Genomic DNA, 23,258 nt, shown 5'->3' with positions numbered 1-23,258 from the left:
AATAATTTCGCCACTACAACAACATTTTACTACTGTAATAGTAAACTTTCACAATTTTTTATTGGTGTCTAGGTAGGTTTTTTCTAAACTTAGTTTCTATTTGTAATAAAAGCTAATTTCTGAATCAAATTTGGTGACGTGTGAGAGTTTCATTTCTTATTTTTCATTTAAAAATGTAATTTTTTTATAAGAATGATCTACAATTCAACTAACAAACAGAATAAAAAATAATATCGTTGAAGTATTTCTTATGTAAAGTCAAAGGATGCCATTTTTTTTTTTTTTTTTTAATTTTTAATCCCCTAATTTGGTTAAAATTTTTGCATTCTTCCAATGTGACTGAACAGAACAAATTCAACAAAATTAGCAGAGTGACCAGTAAAAATTGCGTTGATGCAGTATATAGAATTATAGATACAGATTGATCGGTCATGTTCATTGGTCAGGTCACATGAGCTTTGATGGTCCCAACAGTGTTACCACCAAGAGTCAAAAGTCAAGCCGGATTGATAGATATAGAGTATGCTCAACACAGAAGTTGCAGAGAGGCTTTTCACATTAAAAAATAAAAGGAAAACGAACTTAGAAATTTTCTAACCTCACGAAGCTTCACTCTCATTTTCTATTCTACAATCTAATTTTGCTTTTCTTTCAATTCTACTTTCTCTCTCTAGTTTCCAAGAAAACCCAAGATTTTCTCACACTTTCTGGTTCCTCTTTTTTCTTTCTTCAGACAATTCTCTGCCTTGAAGAACGAGTAATTTAATTTCCCCTTCAATATTGCTTCTTGTTCTTACCATGCCCAAATCAACCCACTTCATATTTCACAATTTTTGCATGTGTTATCATCAATTTCCAGAAACCAAGTAAACTCACTCAAGGTTTAAGTTAGTTCTTTGTCTGTCAACTTTTTCATGAATTTGTTGTCTTTAATTGTTATATAATCTACCATATTCCTATTTTCTGTTTCTTGTATATTTTAGCAATTTTATAAAGTCAGTTTTGTGGGAGAGAGAGAGAGAGAGAGAGAGAGATTGGGTTTGTGTTGTTTGGTTTGATTTCTGTGTTTGTTTTTTGAGTATTGTTTATCTTGGTTCTTGTGTTTTGATCAAGTTCATTGTTTAATTGTATTGGGTTTTATGTTTTAGATTCATATTTTTTCATGATTACCACTGATCATTGTTTATCAAAGAACATGAAAGGGTTTAGGAGAAAGAAACCTTGAGGCTTTGTAAATAATATGAGTTTGCTCAATTTGGTGGCCTAATCTTCAATTTGTCAATTATAGATTTTCAAATTTGCAGATTATTTGTATAACTTGCTGTTCTTACTTCCTATCATTCCAAGTCAGTAGTTGAGATTGGTAAGTTTTGATACTTTTCTGCCTCCACCAAGTGAAACCCTTCCGGCCTCGGGTTCCTTTTCCCTGTAACATCTCAATTGGGATTTGGGGTTAGGGTTTGAATTAGGTTTTGAGATTAGGGTTCAGAGAAGTTTTTCCAGTACCATTTGTATTCCCTGTATTGTCCTTATCAACACATGTCCATGTGCAAGCTTTGTTTGGAGAATTATACCCAATAGGTTTTGAAAAGAAGTGATTTTGTTGTTATTCAACACAAACAGGAGTGTTTTAGTTTGCAATTCTGAGGGGTCATCTGAGGTTGAGGTTGGTATTGGTGATTCTTTCTGCTTTATCATTTACAATGGGGGATTGTGAAGCTGTAATACCAACCCATGATGGTGAACAGCATGTGATTCTTGCTGCTCAGCACATCGTGAAGGCGTTGTGGACGAATAAGAATCTGAGTGATGATATGAGGAAAATCCTAGCAGACCTTGACACCCATTTGTCTACAATGACCATACTCACTGAGAGTAAGGCAGGGTTGACTAATGAGGTTGAAGATCAGCTCATTTGTGCTCAGCAAAGGGTCATGAGTTGGCAGTCGAATCAGTTGATGATATGGGATTCTGGTCCTCAGGAAGTTTCGAGGTATCTACAAGCTGTTGATGAAGTTCGAAGGTTGACAGAGAGTTTAGGAAGCTTGCTGTCAAACAATAATGGGAAACAGAAGGAGCTCCTTGACCGAGCTCACAGTGTTCTGCAGATGGCAATGGCCAGGCTTGAGAAAGAGTTGATCCACATTCTTGCTCATAGTAAGCAATTTTTGGGGCCCAGATACATTTCCTTTCAGTCTTATGAAGGGAGTGTCGTGTGTGAAGAATCGATAGTTTCAAATGAGGACGATTCAATGGGGGGCAAATCTCGGAGAGAGAGCAATAGCACTGAATCCGAGGAATGTATCATAAGTTTGGTCCATCCGAATGTAGTTTCCGATATAAAGTCTATTGCAACTGTAATGTTTGCTTCAAATTATGATCAGGAATTTTGCCAGGCTTTCACTAGCTTCTGGGAAATTGCATTGAATGAGTTTTTGATCAATTGTGAGGTGGACAAACTCAGCATTGAAGATGTGTTGAAAATGAAGTGGGATAGCTTGTACTGCAGGATCAGAAAATGGTGCCGGGCAATGAAGGCTGTCATTCGGTTTTATCTTTGCAGTGAGAAATGGCTCTTTGATCAAGTCTTGGGAGAATTTGGATCTATTTGTTCAATCTGTTTTGTTGAGGCTTCAAAGACTTCAATGTTGTGCCTCCTGAATTTTGGCGAAGCCATTGCAATGGGGCCCCATTCACCAGAAATTCTTTTTTGCTTAATCGACATGTACGAGGTTCTAGCAAATCTTCTCCAAGATATAGATGCTCTATTCTCAGAAGAATTTGGTTCTTTTATTCGGATCGAGTTCCACGAGCTCTTGATGAGATTAGGCAATTCTGCTAGGGTCACATTTAAGAAATTCGGGAATGAAGTTGCCTCGGAGACATCAAATACCCCCTTCCCCAGAGGTGGCATTCACCCTCTCACCAAGTATGTCATGAACTACATCAAGACCCTTGCAGGATATGGTGACACCCTCAATTTGCTTCTTGAGAGGCAAGATGGGGAGGAGTTAGGTACAGTAGTTGATGCCGAGGATGGGCAGAGTGCCTGTTCCTACCATTTTCGTCCAATGGCACGCTACCTATGGTCAGTGGCATCCATTCTCGAAACAAACCTTGACAAAAAATCCAGATTATACAGGGATTGTTCATTGAAGCACATTTTTATGATGAATAACATCCATTACATGGTGGAAAAAGTTAAGGACCCCGAACTCGGGACATATTTTGGGGATGAATGGATCAAAAAGTATATCGTGAAGTTCCAGCAGCACGCGAGAAGCTATGAGAGAGCCACTTGGAGTTCAGTCTTGTCATTGCTTAGGGACGACGGAAAGCTAGGGAAGTCGGTTCTTAGGGAGAGGTGCAGGCGCTTCAATGTTGCCTTTGAGGAGGTATACAAAAGTCAGACAGGATGGATTATCCCAGATGTTCAGCTTAGGGAGGATGTACAAATCTCAACTTCACAGAAAGTAATCCATGCATACAGGACTTTTATGGGTAGATACTCCATTTGTATCGAGGACAAGTACATTAAGTACACTGAACATAATTTGGAGAACTATATCTTGGATCTGTTTGAAGGTTCTCAAAGGTCACTGCACAATTCCAGGAAGTAAAAATCAGAATGCTTTGGAGCTTTAGAATTCCTTCTGCCCTCATGGTCTCCTTTCCCCTGGTAGTTTCATGATTGTAATTTACAAAATGTGCTTGTATTATATCACTTGACTGCAGTCTAAATTTCTCAAGAAAATTGCTGCAGCATTGTTCCTTTGTACCTTTTTCTCATGTAATAATATCAATTTGTATTATGGGCACAAATATATAAGTTCTGCCATATCATTGTTTTGCCTACCGTACATGCCTTTTCCACCATGTGTTTTATTATCTTAGACATAATAAGAAGGGTTAACCAGTACACGAGGAGGGTTAACCAGTACAGGCTCCCGACACTGTGACATTTGGTAAGGTTTGATCTATGCAATCTTATCTCCGGATGCGGAGAGATTATTTCCTGATTTGAACCGTGACCTCCTGGTCAGAATAGAGTAACCTTACTGGCACCAATAAATGTGAAAACAAGCAGTAGCAACTATCAGGTTGCCAATATCTTCAGTTTGGGAGCTGTGGAATTAGTGTGGTCTCAAGTGTGCATTTGCAGGGACTAATTGAAGAGAAAATATAAGGGAAGAAAAAAATTCAAGTCCACATTTTCTAATTGGAAAAATCATGCTCTGTGATTCTTTGTTATTGACTAACAAGAAGCCAAAGAAAAAGTTGGAGTCAATATTGTGGAATGAGGCTCAATATTGATTAAAATTTTCCTAAGTTAAATAATCGAAGATTATGCTTTGACTTGATATGAGCCAAAAATGATCCTACCCATTGGGTTTTCACATTGTATGATTTTTCTCCAAATAGAATAGCATATTAAGCCTCTCCCCATTGAAAGAGAGGAGAAATGCATACATCGGGAATTTTCCACCCTTTTAGTGACAAATTAAAATATTTTATATCATTTTCAATGCACAGAATGGATGTGTGAGACTAGAACATAGGTTCTCACATTTGACAATCCGATCTTTTTATCATTGTCCCAAGTAATGGCATCTTAATTTTTCTTTTCAATCACCATTTTAATGTTCTAAGGGATAAAAGAGTTCTAGTCAAAATTTTGTTAGAAGCAAGGAAAATGTAGATATCTGAAATGACATGCAGTAATTGTTAAATAAGAGTAGGTCCAATGGTCTCAAATCAAGCGATTTTGAGCCGAATTTGGCTATTGGACTCCTCCAATAGCATCGCCAAAAATTGGGCCCAACCCAATAGGTCGCTAAAAATCATGACCCTCTTAGCGAGCCGTGGGCCTGCCATGCGGGCTCGGATCAGTTTTGTTTATATTTTTTTATTCTGGGTAGAACAGTGTTTTAGCCCATAACACTGTTCCTAAGTGAATGTTTGCCTGAAAAAAAAAAAAAAAAAAAACAGATTTCTGGCTTCTTTTGTCTCTTTTTTTTTCCCCTCAAAATAATTGAACCAAAGAACCGTTAAAGTACTGTTTGGCTGATACAAATAGTGCCTTAAAGGTTTTTTTGGGCAAAAAAAAAATTACTTTTTAAAATATTGACATATAGTCGTTTTAGGCACTGTTTGGCTAACCCAAACAGTGCCTTAACGGCTATATTGGCACAAAAACTAATATTTTGAATAATTTTTTAAAAAATAATTATATATATATATATATATATATATATATATATATATTTATCTTTTAAAAAAAACTCTTTTATTTTTCCTCTATAAATAAATGAAACCCTACTATGATATAGCCGTTTTAAAAATATAGCCGTTAGGAAAAAGTTAAAAAATTAATTTTATTAAAAAATTTAAAAATATTAAAATATTAATAATTTTGGAGAGCGAAAATGCACCATTGAAGTATATCTGTGGCTATGAAAAATGTTAAAGTGACTATTAAAAAATGGTGATGACAAATTTGAAGAGTCTAAATTAAGAGAACCCATTGGAGATGTTGTAACCACATATCAATCAATACCACAAATATAACTTATTGTTGTGTGTGTATTACATAATTGAAATAGAATGGAGTAATGCAAAAAAAGTAAAATATTTAAACTTGTAGACCACAAATAGAAATAATAGAAAATGTGTGAGGGGCCATCCCTCCGGACGGACTTACTGACATTCTTTTTATTTATATTACGTATCTAAAATATTGCAAAAATTAAAATAACATCTTACTAAATTTTTGATAAAACATTTTATGTATTGCCCACTAAAATTTTCTTTATTTATTCTATTTTTTTTTATTTCTAATATGTTAATTTGTTAATAACCAAAATGGAAGTAATTACGTAAAAATTAATTAAAATACAAGTATGATCAGTTTTTAATTTAAATATTAATTAATGTCAACTTAGTTATTTACTTATTATGATATTTTGATATCTATATATTTTTTATCCGCCTCTCAAAAATATAAAAAGAAAATATGACTTATTTTTTTAGTTTGTAGAAAGAAAATAAAATAAAAGAGTGTGAGAGATATATAGGTTCTTAAATTTTGTTGTGGAGGAGAAAATAGTGGTAGTTTTCAAACACTTGAATTATTTAAAGAATTTATTTTAAAGAATTACGTTTTCTCGATTCTTCTTCTCTCTCTCTCCTCTAATAAAAATATCAGCTCCCAAGTCAAGCTCAATCCTTAATAGTATCCACGCAATGTGTTCGCTATAGGAAACTCTAATCCAACGGTCCACACAGTCCAAACAAGATCCAACGGTGTACGTCCGTTTGAACACCCTTTATATCATTTCCAAATGTCACTTTCGTAAACCCACCTCGTTCACAAAACCTTCTAGGGTTTAAGTCTCAGCAACAATACAGATACTCGCCGTCTTGGTACTCCACAAACCCTAATCCTTAGATTTTACCAGCAATCGACAGGTCTTCGGGTCTATTTTTGCTCGTTTGTGTATATTTGTATATGTATATTGATATGTTTGTTCATTTCCTAGTCAATATATTGAAATGTTTGTTCATTTCCTTGGTTCTTACTATTGTTTTGTAGGGTTGGGTTTGGTTTTCTATAGTTAGGGTTCCATCGGAATGTTTTCTGATTGTTGTTTTTTATCGATTTGTATGTTGATTTATGATCTATTTCTTGTTGATCGGTTTTTGTGGCTGGAGCTTGATCTGCTGTTCTGGATTGAGATTTTCTTTCATTAACAAACTGGTTTTTCTTTTTCAAGCTATTTACGCTCTGTTTTGTTTGCATTTCATGGGTTACTTATGTATCTCTTGACTGTTGAGGGCTTATACATCTTACCCAAAAAGATAAAACCACTTATCAATATCTTATGTGTGTATTTATATGTTTTAAGGGAGATTAATTATTGGAAATATTACCAAACAGAACCTTGGATGCTGCAAATGTCTACTTTGAATGTGTGTGTCTGCCTTCTATCATGAGGAGGAATGTGGTGGAAAATGAAAATTTTGGGCCCACTTCCTAAGAAGTTTTTTGGTTTGTAATAGTGTGAGGGAAAACAAGAATGTCTAGGAACTTACTTTTGTGTGGAAGTTAGAAAATAAAATGGAAATACGAAATATAAATGCTGAATGCATATTTCTAAGTGCAAAAAAATACAACCACTGAACTAGCCACTTATTTATTGTTTTATCCCATTAATAGCATTTAACAATGATTATTTAGGTTTTAGAATTGAATTTATTTTATTTTTCTACATTTTCTTTGCATTTGCTCTCTACTTGTCCCACTGTCACTGAGAATGAACCGGAATTTCTAAGAGGGGTTGTTTTGGTTTTTCAAAATTTTGAAATCAATAAAAGGAAATATATTTGATGGGTTTTCGGACACTGGTTGGGCTTTTTGGTTGGGCTTTTTGAAGAATTATAGTGATAATTATGAAATTATTGTAGAACCAGAATCGATTGTCAGATGTTCTTAGATATAACCTAATTTGTGGAGTATCTGGTGCTATTTTAAACAATCTGTGGAGTATGAAAGATGCAAATTTCTTTATTTGCTTTATAAACATAATTTGTGGATGTCTTATGTTGCACATGGACATCGAGGAATTGTTTTGAACTTTTAAGTTGACTTGCTGTTTGAGTTTGTGCCCTATGATTGAGTTGGCAGGTAATTTTTTTTTATGAAAAATTCTTCCAGTGTCTTTATTTGAGTGGCTAGAGTTGTTGGAAATACAATCTGTGCATTCTACAGTCTATACCCTTCATGGACTGAAATAATACTATATTACAACACTTAAAAACTGTTCAAATTTTCTAGTGGTCCTTCTGGCTTGAATAGGAATCTAATTTACTGTGTTAAATAGACTCCTCTGAATGTGTAAAATCACCTCGTTGGAAAAACTACATTGGTATGGTATATGATATATGTTTCATATTGCTGCATTCTAATTGGGATCTGAAAAGTTGATTAACTGGAAGCTAAAACATCAATACTTTCGTCATCCCTTTGTGATGGTAAGCGTGAAATGTTGAGTTTGTGTGCTGTCAACTTGTGTGAGTGAAGCCGGCTTTATTTTCTGAGTAAGTAGCAGTCTTAGCACTTAGATTGACTAAAGCAGCATTGTTTACACTTAATATTTTTAAGACACATTCTAGATAGGGTAGTTTGGAAGCTTTGTGTGTCAAGTATGAACTTTTGTGAAAGCTTATTTTTTTGTATATTCTAATATCTTGAGAGTTTCATTTATTTTTGGCAAATAGCATTCAACCGTCTGCAGGAAAACATCCTGAGTTCACTATTAGTTTACAGCTGATTTTTAGTTGCATGAGCTGGTTGAAATTATGAATTGTTTTATTGATTGATCTTTTAGATGATGCACAAATCTAATATCAAGGGAAGTTTTCAGCTTGGATTTTGAATGCGTAGAGAGGCAATTTAAAAAATATTCTAATAGCTCAAAGCTTGTTTCTCCAAATTTTACTGGCATAGAATCACATGTAGGAACTATTAAGAACTAAGAATCAACATTCAGAAAACTATGTGGTTTTGTGAATAACTCTTATATTATGTATGCAGTAACTTCATAATTAAAATCTACATGATATTGAATTTGAGAATTTAATTCCCAACTTGATGCAAATCAAAGCTTAATATGTTTTAGTGTGTTAGTAACTTAGTTGTATCATGTATGCGAAATTTTTAATTCATTCTATACTGGGGAATTATCTAAGCTATGTGTTTATACCTTTTGTGTCAATGCCTGCTTTTGTTTGTTATTTTTTTTAAATGTTCCAGGAATTATACTTCCACCGGTGCTGGCAGGTGGAGTGGGGTGGGGTTTATTAATCTTTTCAAATATTTCTGCTGTGAAATGTTCTTCTCCAAGTTTGATTTTTTTTATACTACAACTATTAATTAATTATAGTTTAGAAAGCAGCAAGGTGGCAAATATTTAATGGGAGTGAATGTGATTAACAATTTGGTTCTAACTAGTTTATGAGACTTATGCCAAAATGTTTCGTGAATTTTTAGTTTCTCATCTCTTGGTATCTGCCATGGTCAACCATAGAAAGAGATTTTTTTAGTTTTGCCCTCTCAATGGAACTCATGTCCTTGCGAATGTAATGATGGAGACGTCATTTCTTCTTCTATATTTAGGTTTCAACAATGGCTTTCTTTAGTAAAGCCAGGAGTATCCTCGGGCAGACTGTCAGTAAGCACTTGAATTCAGATATTTCTGCATCCAATCCATCTATCTTCCAAATGATAAGATGCATGTCAACTTCGAAAGTCTTTGTTGGAGGTGCATCCTGATCCCTAAAGTAGTGACTATGATCACCCCTTCTCTTTTTTTAGTGATGTGATAATTTGACTTTGGATGTTTCAGGAATCTCATATAACACGGATGATACAAGTCTGAGAGAAGCTTTTAGTAAGTATGGGGAAGTCGTTGAAGGTAAGTAATCTAAATTTAGAAGAGTGTTGGTTATCAGGCAAAAGGAATAAAAAATGGAAACATGTTTGAGTTTCTGTAATTCAGTATGCGAAAATTACGTCGTAAGTTTAAAAAGTGCTAGCAACCATGAATAAGGGTTTGAACTTGAAATATAGTTGCATAGCATAGCATACATGTATATGTCACATTGGATCAAGACCAAGTATGTTGGTTGTCTGTATATACTTGAATTCTGGTGTTGTGTCCATGAGATACTGAATACAAAATAAAGAATTCGAAAGGGTATAGCATCCGTGTATAAAAAGGAGTGCTTTATTGTGCCCCCCCATTCAGTTCTTTCTGATGGATGCATTATGTTTTTAAGTCTTAGCTCCATGGGCTTTAGACAGACTGTGAATGCCAGCATTTGCACATCTTTTCTTTTGGGTTGTAATTTGTATTATTGGACCTTCTTAGCACGGGCTCTATCATTTGGCTTTCTCCTCTAAGTGTTGAAACTAGATCAGGATGCCCCAATGAACTATATTCCAGAATTGAAAATACTTCCCCTTTAGCTAAAAAAAAAACTAGCATTGAAAATTTGTTCTTTTGGGGGGCAAGTTCTTTATCCTGAGAGTTTCTGCTACTATTGTTGATAAGCTTGATATTACTTGCAGCAAGAGTTATTATGGATCGTGAGTCAGGTAGGTCGAGAGGTTTTGGCTTCGTTTCTTTCACCAATAGCGAGGAAGCCTCCAGTGCTATCCAGGCCATGGACGGGCAGGTACTTTTGCTGTTCCATTTTTGGCAAATATACTTTGAATTGAATGACAGCTTGCTAGCTGTTGCTGGTGGTATAAAATGATATGTGACCAATGGAAATTCTTTAGTAAATGAAATAGAGAAAATTGATGGTGGTTGCAAAATTTCTTGCAGAAGTATTGACATTACATGTGCTATTCCTGACTGGAGTGGAATTTATATCAACTGAATTATTGAATTTACATGTGCTATTCCTGACTGGATGTGCTGTGGAATTAATATCAACTTGTTTATAGACATGTTACACCTCCACTCCACCCTTATTACCAATTTTGGGCTGGTGGCACAACACCGCATTTAGGTGATATGTATATCCCCAACTATCACAGTAGAAGAGTCATGTAAAGATACTAATCTTATATACCTTGACATATACCTCGGTCTGATGTGGTGAGTCTGCACTTAACACAGGATGATGCCACCTGTAATTATTTTATCTGAGAAATAATTTTTACCTTATATTAGAGATTTGGTTACAGATATTAGTATAAATAACACCTTAGGTCTTTACACGGTTTGCCCTGGGTATGCATCTTCTAGAGAAATAATAAACCCCTTAGGACATGTACCTGGGTCCGACGTGGTGAGTCTGAATTTAACATAGGATGATGCCACCTGTAATTATCTTATCTGAGAAATAATTTTTTACCTTTGGTTCCAGAGATTAGTATAAATAATTCCTTAGGTCGGAGATTGCTTTAGACAGTTTGCTCTGGGTATGCATATAGTAGCTTTCTTTGGTTCAAGATATTGACATGTTAAACTTTTTTCCTTATATAGGTTGTTGTGCTATATAAGCTGGGAAATCCGATAATTCCGATAATTGATTCTTTTTTCTCTCCCAGGAACTTCATAGCCGTACGATAAGAGTGAATTATGCAAATGAAAGACCGCCACGTACTAACTATGGTGGTGGCGGCGGCTATGGTGATGGCGGCTATGGTGGCGGCGGCGGCTATGGAGGCAGTGGTGGCGGTGGTTATGGAGGTGGTGGCGGTGGTTATGGAAATTATGGAAGCAGTGGTGGTTATGGCAATAGCTACGGAAGTGGGGGCGGTAATACCAGTGGTTATGCTGGTGGAAACAGTTACGGCAGCGGTAGTGGTGATTATGGTGGCAACCAGGGCTATGGTGTTGCTGGAAGTGGTGACAACCAGGGCTATGGTGTTTCTGGTGGTGGCGGCAGCACCGATAGTTTTACCGGTGGTGGTAATTATGGTGGTAGCCAGGGGTTTGGTGGTGGCGCTAGCACTGATGGTTATGCCGGTAGTGGTAATATTGGTGGCAGCCAGGGGTTTGGTGGTGGCGCTAGCACTGATAGTTATGCCAATGCTGAAAGTGGCAACAAGGCTGATGCTGGTGGCGGTTTTGGCCCAGACGATCCATTGGAAGGGGCTGATGAGCCTGATGGCTATGCCAACAGACAGGTCTGAAAGTTAATGGAGAAGCCTGAGTTAATGGAGAAAAACTTGCTTGCATCCGTTGGTAAAATGAAAAGAAAAGGAGAACAAGTACTCTGACTTTTCTTCCTTTTCTGCGTATTATTATAAGTAAATTGTTCTTATTTATCTTGTCTGTTGCTTTAGCGCACTCACCCTCTCTGGATTCTTACTGCCAACTTCTTTATTTCATAAAATGGTGGATTTGGTTTTGGAACCTAACTTTGATGCGTTTTTAGTTGGTATTTTTGAAGTAAAGTTACAAAGTTGTCTCAATCTTAAGGGTCAGTTTGGTTGGATGGGTTTGAAGGGAAAGGGAAGGGAAGGGGATGGAGGGTAATAAAAAAATTGTGTTTGGGTAAAGTTAGTAGAGGGAAAGGGAAGGAAAGGGAGGGGTTTGGAGGGTTATTTATAAGCAACGTACAGTAATTTTTTAACCTTCCAAAATTGGGAGGATAAGGAAGGAAAAGGAAGGCAATGGCAGGCAATGGCATACAAAATATTTGTTAAGCCAATTTTACCCTCAAATTTGCTCTTCATATTAGGGCCTGTATTATTGGCCTGCATACACCAACTCTCGGGATTTCTCAAATGCCCAAGAGAGCCGGCTCCAGCAATTACTTGAGGCGGCTCCAAAAAAAATGTGGAGCCGGCTCTACAAAAAGGAAGAGCCGGCTCCACTTGGCACCTCTCAAAAACCCATAAGAGCCGGCTCCATGATCATGGTTGAGCCGGCTCCCTTCAAGTGTCCTATTCCCATTATATCTCGGCACTTCCTAATTTGGGGTCATTATTTGCAAGAAATTGGTGGATCTGTATGTTCGATCCACTTCATGCCTTGGGTTGTTAAGTTTTTTTTTTTTTTTTTAAATAAAGTCAGAAAGAACCTAACTTACTGTTTTATGTTGTTGATCATCATTGATTACATTTGTGATCAAACCCCTCTCACCCAAAAAAGTAAGAAGCCAAATTTAAAGATTAAATTAATGATCATTTTTTTACTTTTCTCTGTTGTTACTAGCTTGAGGGAAGATCTAGTAATTGGGTTTTCTATGCGATCTGTTGATTGTTTCAGTACTTACCAATATGATTATTTCATTGACTTTATTATTGTTTTGTTGATTTTATCATCTTTTTTGTTGAAGGAAATCAAACTTTTAATAGGAAATTCATTTGTGCTCTTGAGTATGAATGTTATTTCAACTTCATTTTAGGAATAAAAGTGAGTTACATTTTATTTATTTATTTTTTATTTTTGGGTAAATTGCATTTCTTTTTCTTTGTTTTACTTCTGCCACCTAACATGACATAAAATTGATTCCCAGAACAATTTTTCTTGAAATGAGCCGCCTCCCATTTTGGGAGCCTGCTCTACTCATATTAGAGCCTGCTCCATTCATATTGGAGCCTCCTCCACTTTTACTTGAGCCGGCTCCTTTTATAAGATTTAGCTTGCTTTGTGTCTTACAACACAAAGCAAGCAATTAAAGAAGATCTACACTAGTTTTGTCGAAGACTTTTACATTCTCCTCGATATAGTTTAAGCAACCATCATTGGGTACAAATGCAGCGATCTTCTTCCCATTCTTAATCAGCTACACACGAGCAGATTTTCTCATGGCAGAGTTGGGCTGCTTAGCCTCAATACCACTGCATAAATTAGTTAAGTGCTGTTGAGTTTTGAAATATTGATTTGGAAAGAGAAGATAAATGTGGCATTTGCTACCAAACTGAGCCTTAGAACCGAATCTTGGGGCAAAAATATTGTTGCATATTTAAATTTAAAAATTTATCTGTTAAAATATATAAAGGGCATAATAGTAAATTTTTTATTATCCTTCCCTTTCCTTTCTTTTCCCAAACATGATTGTTATCCTTCCCTTTCTTTTCCTTCATTAATCAACCAAACACGATTGAGGATTAAACTTATCCTTCCCTTCCCTTTCCTTCCCTTTCCCTTATAACTAATGTTATCCTCCCCCTTCAAACCCATCCTACCAAACATAGCCTAAGTGTATCTTTTGCCGGTACTTTTTCAATGCTCCCTCTCTTTATCTGCAAGTGCACAACACACTGCCTACAGATATCAAATTATATGTTGTGCTCCAAGGCAATGCCACTCCATGCTTTGGTTAGCAGGAGTGGAGGAAAATTGAATAAGCATTTCTAAGAAATATTTTTGTCGTCTTTTTTTGTGGTGTTCGGAGGAGGAAAGGGTGGGCAAGGATTGGTGATATTATTTTACTATTATATATGTCTTGTAAGGATATAAATCAGTTTGTTTAAGTGAGGGTTTTGAACTTTATTGAACTAATCTGTTTTGAACTTTATTGAACTCGTCTCTCTTACTTTTCCTTTATTGAATGAACAATGATTTAGTTGGGTGTTTCATCCAATCTCTCTCTTTTACCATTCTACCAGATGGTAACAGGATTGATATCTCCTCAAATTCGAATAAGTTAGCTACAGGTTTGTCCGCTGCGGCTGCAGATCCCACATCTAGAAAAACCAATCTTCAACTTTTCCAGTGTTAGAAGAGTTACTGGCAAGATGAAGAAGCTTGAGCCAAAACTGTTGCCATTAAAAAATAGAATTTAAATGCCATATTCTATGCCTCTTTACTTTAAACTCATGAGGAATGCTACGTACCAACAATTGTTGGGAACTCCTTTAAAATCCATTTATTACTTCTAATGGAAAAGGCCAGTAATGTTACTGAAAATATTTTTAAAAAAAATGAAAACAGAAGATAAAACATTCATTTCAAGTGCAACTATAATGTTTTAATGTTTTGATTTATATTTAGTTAAAATTTTGAGATATGCCTAACTTAAAGGCGAATGTCCTCTTTGTCACGTTTCACACTTTCAGCTTACAGGGGAGTTTGGCTGATATAGAAAAAGGGGCAAGAAGTCTGATGATGTGGTTTAATCATAAATGCACAAATAGTCCAAGTGTTGATGTGGTCCAATCATAAATGCGCAAATAGTTCAAGTGATAAATAAGAACAATTTTTTTGAAATAAATTCAGTCACCCACTCTTATAAAGATCGAAATTCCATTGATCTCTGCAAAAGAAAAGGAAAATTGTCATTGATTTTTGTTGCAGATACACTTGGGATTGCAACAATTTCCTAGTTCCCAAGTAACTAGAAGAATTTAATGAGTTCGGTTTTTCAATTTGGGGTACAAAATAGTTGACAAAGGAAAAAGAAAAGAAAAAAAAAAATCTGTGCATCAACATCTATGAGAACACTTCTCTTTAACTCTATATACTGCAAAAACCTTTTGTGTTTCATCTCAAATGCTCATTTTCATCCACGGAAAACAACACCCTTTGAGCATTTAAAACTACGGGCGAACCTTTCCTGGCTTTCTCCACAATCTTCTTGATCAGCAGCTCTTCCATCTCATCATAAACATTGTCATCATCTCCAAATGCACAAATATCGTCTGATGAAATGTGCTCTAACAATGTTCTTGCCTCCCTCCCTTCATAACCATTAGTCATCATATGGTGTGGTGTGTAATGGCTAGCTTCACCATTGAGATCCCACTGTAGATTTCTCTCAAATGGATCTGAATCCTCTTGATGGTTATTTTTGTCACCTGCCGATGGTAAATCATCTTCTTCCGACTCATTTATGTTCATGAATTCATCATAAGCATTGTTGTATGCATCGAGAGCTTCCCCTGATAGATTGATAACCACAGGCTCACCTGCAAGGTTTTGTTGTTCTGTAGCATTTGGACTACCCTGGATAGAGGAAGATCCCATTTCGCCATTTGAGAATCCCCACCGGGAATTCATACACTCTGACTCCAGGAATTTAACCTTCCTCTGGCTGTCCAAAAGTGCTGTCTCAAGCTCCTTGACACGTTCTTCTAGTCTTGATTGAATGACTTCATGTAAACGTAAGCTCAGTTCTCGGGGAGAAACTGCATAGTTAGCAGAGTGAGTTGTGGAGGTGCTGCTTCCATCTTGGTCAGCATAAGGTTGGGCATTAGCTTGTCTATCAAATATGTCTGCTTTTAATTCGCCGCGAACAATGTCTGGTATAAAGTTGCCGTCAAGCTGCAGAGTTTAAGCTCCATTAAATCTCAGATAACAAACAATTTCATATGGAAATTTCATACAGATGAAAAATCCATTCTAACTATATACAACCAATTGCCATGTGCATATATGTATATGTATATATAAACACGTTTATAAGAGTTGCCCGATGAAATATTTGTCATGCATCACAAAAGTTAATGGATAATATGAGTTGGGATAGATCAACAAAAACATACTACAGGGAAGGGGACTATAGCAATAAGTGAGGGATGAATTATCAATAAGAAGGGCAGTTTTATTCAAAAATAGAAACGCAGGAGTCAAAGAAGGATGAGTTCTCTCTCTCCACAAGGCAAAATAATATTGTAAAAGCATTGCAAAATGTGCATAAATAAGCAGACTGCATATAGACAAGAACTCTAGTTGCCTCTTAATTCTATATTTGGTTCACATATTTAATGGGGAAATGGAAAGGAAGGGAAAAAAAGAAAAGAAAAAAATGATCTTCCTCAAAGTTTTTTTTCCTGATTTAAATAGAATTATTAATTATTTTGTTTTGAATGACCAAACAAGAAAGGAAAAAAAAAAATTTATTCTTCTGCAATGTCACATTGCAAGGCCACCTAGAATTCAACCTCCACAAAATAATGATGATTCATGGATGAGACTGTCTAAACACTTCTATGCAACACCAAATCCCCGCTTCAATTGCATTGCCTATTCCCTATGGCCAAGAAAAAAATAAAAATATGATTGCCTTGGTAATTTAGGAGGAAACAATTGAAGCTCAGTCTGTCACAATAAACTGATAAAGTCCAAATGATGAAACACCCTTCAAATTCTGTAGTCGCTAAGATCCAAAAGGAAGCGAAGATAACAATTCATAGGAAAATACTTTCATTAAGAAAGATTTTCCTTCTTTAGTTTCTATCTTTTCATCTAGAAGAAAAATGATCTAAATGATAATAAATAAAAAAAATTGGTGCTAGACGATAAAACTTTTATCCTCTACTTTTCTAAAATCATCGAAAGAAATCACCAGAGATCTTGCAATCTTTAAAGGTACAACGAAACTTATAATCTCTAACAAAAAAAAAAAGGTTTTGTCAAACTAGATTATGTAACTAGATAATTATGTGATTTACCATTCCTTCATATGGGAAGCAAACACAAGCGTTCTAGCAACAGAATTATATATAACATGAAAAATACATGTATTACATCAAATATCCACAATGCTACAAAGAACTTATACATAGGCAGGTGTTATAAGGGGAGATTTGTCCCACATCAGATCCGGATGGGAGAGTAATTGGGATATAAATGGGTGGGTATGCAGCATTACCCAACAATTTAAATTTTTGGGTAAATGGACAAGCTCCCACCCGTTACAGTTAGTATTAAAACCAGACCAGTTCTTAATCCGGTGCCACGCCAAGCGCCTTGTCCGGAAGGCGTCCGGGTGAGCCACCGGAATAGGCAAGGTGGCCCAACCGCAACGAGGGCGTTATGAGTTCGGTGGGGGAGAATGTTACAGGGGGAGATTTGTCCCACATTGGATCCGGATGGGAGAGTGATTGTGTATAAATGGGTGAGTATGCAGCATTACCCAACAGTTTAAACTTTTGGGTAAATGGGCAAGCTCCCACCCGTTACAGTTGGTATTAGAACCAGACCAATTCTTAATCCGGTGCCACGCCAAGAGCTCTGCCCAAAAGGCATCCGGGTGAACCACCGGGGTAGGCAGAGTGGCCTGACCGCAACGAGGGCGTTGCGAGTTCGGTGGGGGAGAATGTTACAAGGGGAGATTTGTCCCACATCGGATTCGGATGGGAGAGTGATTGTGTATAAATTGGTGGGTATGCAGCACTACCTAACAGCTTAAACTTTTGGGTAAATGGGCAAGCACCTGTTACAGCAAGCCACTTCACCATCCACACAAATCCGATCCACTTAAGAAGGGCACCAGTTAGTCAACTAGAGAATTAACTGGCCCAATTTAATATCAAATTTGACCTGATTGAAGAATTAAAACCAACATTTTTAAATAGATGTAAATTGTAATAAATTTTGAATAGATTATATATATTGTTATCACACTAATACACAAATGATGTAAACCATACAAGACCAATGTCCTTGAGGATTTTGATTTGTTTTTTTTGTGAAATTTTAAAAGAATATCTTTTGGATTATTATAGTATCTAGATACAACGTCATGAAGGAGACGAACAATTTATTCACAAAGTAATCATAATATGGAGAACAATTAGATTCTGCAGATGAAATACAAGGAACATAGATTTTTAAAAAGCCATCACTGTATATGAAGACCTAAAAAAAGAAAAACATGACCGAACTGGAGAAATGTGAAACTGTGCAAGTGATATGCTCGGTACTTAATTAAATGATTTTTTTCTCGGACAATGTAAAAATATGCAATTGAATAGACATAAAAAGAGCCAAGTACTAAAGAAGTCACACAAAAACTCCCACGTAATAAAGATAGACCATCAGCATGAAACTACATCAAGAAGTTTTTAGCATGCAATGGCATATAAGCATGCTTACCTCTGGGAGATCAGCCAGTCTTCCCTCCAAACTAGATGAATTTATAGTTAGTTCCAACCTCTCCAATTCAGCTTCAAGTTCTGCTTCAATTTTACTCATGGATTCAGAATGCTCCTCTGCCTTCTGATCATGTGATTCTTTACCATCATATTTTTTTGTTGATTCATCCAAATTCTGTTCAAGTATAAATGCACGTTGTGCACTACTGTTGTAATAATCGTCATGTGTATCTGCTGATTCATAATCCTCAATGGCAAGTTCTTTCACTGTTAATGAATCTTTGATCTCAAGTTCTTCTTGTAGATCTTGAACCAAGTTCTCTGTCTGCTTCAACAACTCATTCAATTTGTCCATCTCCCGTTTATTTCCTATGAAAGAAGATATTATGCCGACAGATATCCCGAGACAGAAAATAAGTGCCCCGTGGAATGATCCTGGTCAACGTGAAACGGTGAAAGTGTCAGCTCATGACCATGTCATGAACAGATAAACACCATTGGTGTAACTAAATAAGTAGAATATTATATAAACGAAACACTTGAAAACCTATTTTACCGAAAGGTCTCACATGTAATTGCAAGCCTGGAAGGTTTTTAGCAAGAATTTTAAGGTTACCTAGTACTTTAGAGCCAATGTGGAAGGTTTTCAGCTCGAATATAAAATGACCTTTTACTTTAGTGTCAGGGTTTTGGTATTAGGCATTCAAGGTACAAGCTAACCCAGATTAGAACTCCACTGTGCAGTGCCCCACACAGGGAAAAAAAAAAAGGAGGGGGGGGGAAGAAGATTCTATTGATGAATATGTTAACTAGATAAAAACATTGCTCCTTGTGCCAACTATGTAACAGTAACAGCATACAATGTTTTGCTTGGATTAAAATACAATTAGGATGCATTTTTTTGCACATACAGACAAAATATTATTTCAAAATCTTCTGACTGGTCATACATAGAAAAGACAAAGTTACAATTTCCCAAGGCATTAAAATTTTCAGCTCAAAAGGATGACAAATAACATATAAAATCTGAAATGATCCCCTATTAGTGTTTTAAAAATACTGAAAAATAAAACAAAATGGGAGATTTAAAAAATTTAGGTTTATAATTATTAAAAAGTTCTATTTTTCTTTTCTTTTCAAGTGTCTCACAGTTACACAGATGACTAAGTTAACATACTACTTCTAGTGAACAGTAATACTGTTCTTTCAACTTTGATTCTTCCTGTTTCTTTTAGGCTACAAAACATTAGATAAAATTGGAAAAAAACAGGTGATGCTCAAAATTTCCGAAACAGCAAAGCCTTTTTAATAAACTAGTGTTCACATCAATGGCTTTTCACAACCATTATGAGTTTGACTTGCCAAGTAACATTACTGTGAATTTGAAACAAATAGAAAGCCATAAACCACAGTGTAGGGGAATCATGACCACGATAGCAGATCAAAAGCAATGTAACTGAGGTGTAGGTCTTTTGCTGAAATGGAACGGCCTTACTTTTATTAGTAGTATTTTGTTTTTGAATAATGTAATGATTACACATATAACAAAGAACTATAGATGCACCAGTAAGAAGAAGAAAACCAGTTTGCATAGAAGGTAAGAGACAGAGAGGGCAACAAAAAACTAACAAGGGAAGAAGTTATTAGAAACGATTTTAAGTATCATAGGAGATATGGCTTGTAAGTCATGTAACCGACCCCATTCATATAAGATTAAGGCAAGGATGACGACGACGACGATGATGAATGTAATGATTACACATTATATGTCTGCACCATATATGACTATCTAAAAGTTGAATTTAAAATTTTTAAACTAGAAGTAGTTATCAGACAAAGTCTTACATTTTATCAAAAGAATATTTGTGCAAATGCTGAAAGTTATTATTTAGGGATTGAAAATAATACCAGGTTGTGAAAGGAAGTGTCTTCCATTGTCCGTTTCACTGGAAGTGCTCAATTTTCTACTCTGCCCCTTTCGCGCCTTAACTTCAATTTTCCTTGGGAGCTCCACGGATCCAACATTTGGTAGTGGAGGAACCCCAAAGACAGTCTCATTCTCTGCTGAAGAAGTTTTGTTATGCAGCTTATTTTCCCCAGCTCCATTCCATGCACTCAAACAATTACCCGTAGATCTGTTGATTGTTCTCCTCCCATCTGTCACAAAAAATGGCCTCACAGACGGTGTAGATGGTGATGGTACATAAGTGAGCACATACTCCTCCATTTCAGTGTGTTCCTTATACAATTGAGCCATGAGGCAACTTTCCAGAGAACTTAGAGGTCTTATATATTGCATAGTGGATCGTATACTTCTAAGAGAGCTTCTCTTCCTCGCAGAACCATAAGGACAGCTCATTTCTCCTGTATAATGTTCAAATAATGAATCACCAGAGTTCTCACCCATGTCACCACTTACTCCAGCTCCTTCCTTATCCCCTTGAAGGTCTCCATTTCTCAAGAACCGAGGTGGTAAGTTTGATATAGGTAGTGCACGGCAGTCTTCACAATTGTCTAAATTAACCAGTTTTTCACCACCAAACCCACTAGTAGAAGCCACTTCTGCAGTGGAAGCACCTTTGGTAACCTGTTCCTTTTCTAAAGAAACATCTTCACCTAGTTTACTTCTCTGTGCCAATTTGCGGAAGGGACACCCCTTGCCATGGAGATGCCGCATCTGTGGGGATTCGGGTGTCACAAAATTGGAATCCCTTGAAAGTAACTCCGATGAACTTTCCGCATCTCTCGAAGGAATGTGCAAACGATTGGCAATGTAGCCAGCACCAGCAGCTACCACAGCAATCCAGAAATCCATATTCACTCTCCCTTCCACTGTAAGAACACTACCCAAATTCCACAATACAAATTTTCTTCTTTGAATCAACTCTCAGACTGAAAAACCCAAAGACGAAATATTCCATGAATCCAGAAACAAGATACAATGCTGGGATCAAGAAACAAGGCCCTCTTAACTCACCAGGGCAATAATCAGATGGAGAAGAAAAAAAAAACAAGAAGACATAAACCAAATCAATAAAAGAGCACACTACTTTCCATGGAACAAAATGTCCTTGCTTCAATTCTCAATTTCGATAAACCCTAAGGCGAAAAGTCTTCAGTAATCAACCACCAAAAAACAGTGCCTGAACCTAACAACCAACAAAAACCCTCCATTTCTTTAATAAGAAATGATCAATTTTGCAGGAACAAAACCCTAAAACCCAGAAAAAAATTGTCTACCAACAAGACAAGATTAAGCAAAAAATAACACAAATTTTCCGTTCTAATTTTAATGAACTCCAATGAAAGAAACAAACAATGGCCAAAAAATCAGAACAAGAGCCCCAAATAGAGTCCTTCCTTGACATCTAAACTTTCAATCAACCAAACCCTTACCAGAAACAACCAACAACATAGACCAAAGCCGTGAAAAGATGCAAGAAATCTAAGCAATACCCATTTGACAGCAACGCATGAGCAGCAAAACCCATTAATGAGAAGGACCCACCATGCGAAAACTCACCATTAGAATTGGAGTTACTGAGCTATGAAAGAAGCGGAAAAGGAGGATGAAAAGGGTTGATTCTGACACAGAAAAATATCACCGTAAAGGGCGTGCCATGTGATGCCCAACCCAATATTCCAAGACCATGTGCATTCCTCGGAATCATAACACCCATTTCCTCCTTATCTAGGCAGAAGAGGTAGGTAATAAAAAAACGGAGTGCCTCTTTTCCTTTTTCCTTTTTCCTTTTTCCTTTTTCTGTAATTAGAAATACAACTACCCTATAAAATAAATAATACGCTATAAATAAACGAAAAAAAGTAAAGTGACAGAAGAATATTTTTCACACTTCATTTTATTTGATCTTCTCATATAGGAAATAACATACTTGTAACTCAAAATTTGATTTTACAAATAATAATAATAATAATAATTGTTAAGCACAAGAATTTTTTAAATTAAAATATTTATGTTAAGTTTTCTTCTTTTTTTTAAGTAAAGAAAGGTGGAGTGTGAAAGTGTTTAACTGGGATGGCATCATCATAATCAACTTTTATCTTTTATTCCATTAATTAGACTGGTTGGTCACATAAATTATCACTCTTATAATAATAAAAATATATATAAAAATAAAAATATAAGAGTTGTTATTTATGGTGGCTAACGGGCTACCAGTCTCTCACTTATTTCAAAAGATATTACTCCCTCTTGGTCACAAAAAAATATATATTTATTTATTTTTCTATTTTTGACCCTAATTTCACAACAAATATAATAAAAAAATACTAAAATCATCATCTTAAAATGTTTGATCCCAAAAGGGAACCAATTTTTTTTTTTTTTTTTTTTTTTTTTGCTTTGGACGATGGGAGTATTTTTTGTACTTAATTGTCTGATAAAATATTAATTCATATTTAATTAGACAAATTTGTGATTGGAAAATTACTTTAAATTGCAATACTCATAATTTTTTTAAGAATTGTTTGAAAATATTGAGAATTGAACAGAAACTCTCAGATGAATTTTTGACTGCCAAAATGATGATTTGTTAAGAATCTTAAAAAGCACGCAGTCTCTCATTTTGTAACTATTTAGATTAATTAGAGCATTATGAAAAAATTTACAATTATTATGAGAATTTTGGAATATGAAATACTTGTGATAACTTTTAAGGTCCATTCACTTGATAAAATATTACAGAATAAAATTTAAAATTTTGGTTTTTTTAGTCTTCCATGCTCAAGATTCAATAAAATATTCAAAGCTTTAAAAAATATAGAGAAATCAAATGCGTAAGCCTTATTTTTATCATGGTTGAAATTCATGATGAATAATGATTGTTTATTCGAATGTAGAATTTAACTTGCACGCAAGATCCAAAATCTTATTTTTGGATAATTTTATAGAACA

At 35.6% G+C, this 23,258-nt stretch overlaps 3 protein-coding genes across 5 annotated transcripts; 2 read left to right on the top strand and 1 right to left on the bottom strand.

Moving 5' to 3' along the window:
- Positions 1-527: 527 nt before the first annotated feature.
- Positions 528-3,860, top strand: LOC132282946 (exocyst complex component EXO70E2-like). Its single transcript, XM_059784789.1, has one exon. The coding sequence runs from the start codon at positions 1,704-1,706 to the stop codon at positions 3,618-3,620; it is 1,917 nt and encodes a 638-aa protein (XP_059640772.1). The 5' UTR covers positions 528-1,703; the 3' UTR covers positions 3,621-3,860.
- Positions 3,861-6,335: 2,475 nt separating this feature from the next.
- On the top strand, positions 6,336-11,935 carry LOC132282522 (glycine-rich RNA-binding protein 2, mitochondrial). Of its 3 annotated transcripts, none has more exons than XM_059784238.1 (5): positions 6,336-6,423; positions 9,176-9,320; positions 9,405-9,473; positions 10,130-10,236; positions 11,120-11,935. In XM_059784238.1, the coding sequence occupies exons 2-5, from the start codon at positions 9,185-9,187 to the stop codon at positions 11,705-11,707; spliced, it is 900 nt and encodes a 299-aa protein (XP_059640221.1). In that variant the 5' UTR covers positions 6,336-6,423; positions 9,176-9,184; the 3' UTR covers positions 11,708-11,935. The 3 variants fall into 3 exon arrangements, with proteins under 3 accessions (XP_059640221.1, XP_059640222.1, XP_059640220.1); XM_059784239.1 differs by having other exon boundaries at positions 6,347-6,468; XM_059784237.1 differs by lacking the exon at positions 6,336-6,423 and adding an exon at positions 6,523-6,757.
- A 2,843-nt stretch (positions 11,936-14,778) lies between these two features.
- Positions 14,779-22,055, bottom strand: LOC132282521 (uncharacterized). Its single transcript, XM_059784236.1, has 3 exons — positions 20,252-22,055; positions 18,345-18,778; positions 14,779-15,788 (listed from the first exon to the last, which is right to left on the bottom strand). Exons 1-3 carry the CDS (start codon positions 21,156-21,158, stop codon positions 15,009-15,011), a joined length of 2,121 nt encoding a protein of 706 aa, XP_059640219.1. The 5' UTR covers positions 21,159-22,055; the 3' UTR covers positions 14,779-15,008.
- Between the last annotated feature and the right edge of the window lie 1,203 nt (positions 22,056-23,258).

Source organism: Cornus florida, unplaced genomic scaffold (assembly GCF_030987335.1).
Source record: "Cornus florida cultivar Cherokee Brave unplaced genomic scaffold, ASM3098733v1 CherokeeBrave_3.0.0_Hap2_Chr11, whole genome shotgun sequence".
In the NCBI taxonomy this organism is placed as follows: domain Eukaryota; kingdom Viridiplantae; phylum Streptophyta; class Magnoliopsida; order Cornales; family Cornaceae; genus Cornus; species Cornus florida.
The sequence above is the reverse complement of the archived record's forward strand: the minus strand, read 5'-3'. Positions and strand labels throughout refer to the sequence as shown.

Bases quoted from the DNA above. Each gene is read 5' to 3' on its own strand.
- LOC132282946 (XM_059784789.1), top strand. From the start codon at position 1,704: ATGGGGGATTGTGAAGCTGTAATACCAACCCATGATGGTGAACAGCAT.
- LOC132282522 (XM_059784237.1), top strand. From the start codon at position 6,674: ATGATCTATTTCTTGTTGATCGGTTTTTGTGGCTGGAGCTTGATCTGC. The intron at 6,758-9,175 runs GTTTTTCTTTTT...TTCTATATTTAG, and splicing joins TTTCTTTCATTAACAAACTG to GTTTCAACAATGGCTTTCTT. The intron at 10,237-11,119 runs GTACTTTTGCTG...TTTCTCTCCCAG, and splicing joins TCCAGGCCATGGACGGGCAG to GAACTTCATAGCCGTACGAT.
- LOC132282521 (XM_059784236.1), bottom strand. From the start codon at position 21,158: ATGGATTTCTGGATTGCTGTGGTAGCTGCTGGTGCTGGCTACATTGCC. The intron at 18,779-20,251 runs GTATTATTTTCA...CACGTTGACCAG, and splicing joins ACACTTCCTTTCACAACCTG to GATCATTCCACGGGGCACTT. The intron at 15,789-18,344 runs GTAAGCATGCTT...TAAACTCTGCAG, and splicing joins GACTGGCTGATCTCCCAGAG to CTTGACGGCAACTTTATACC.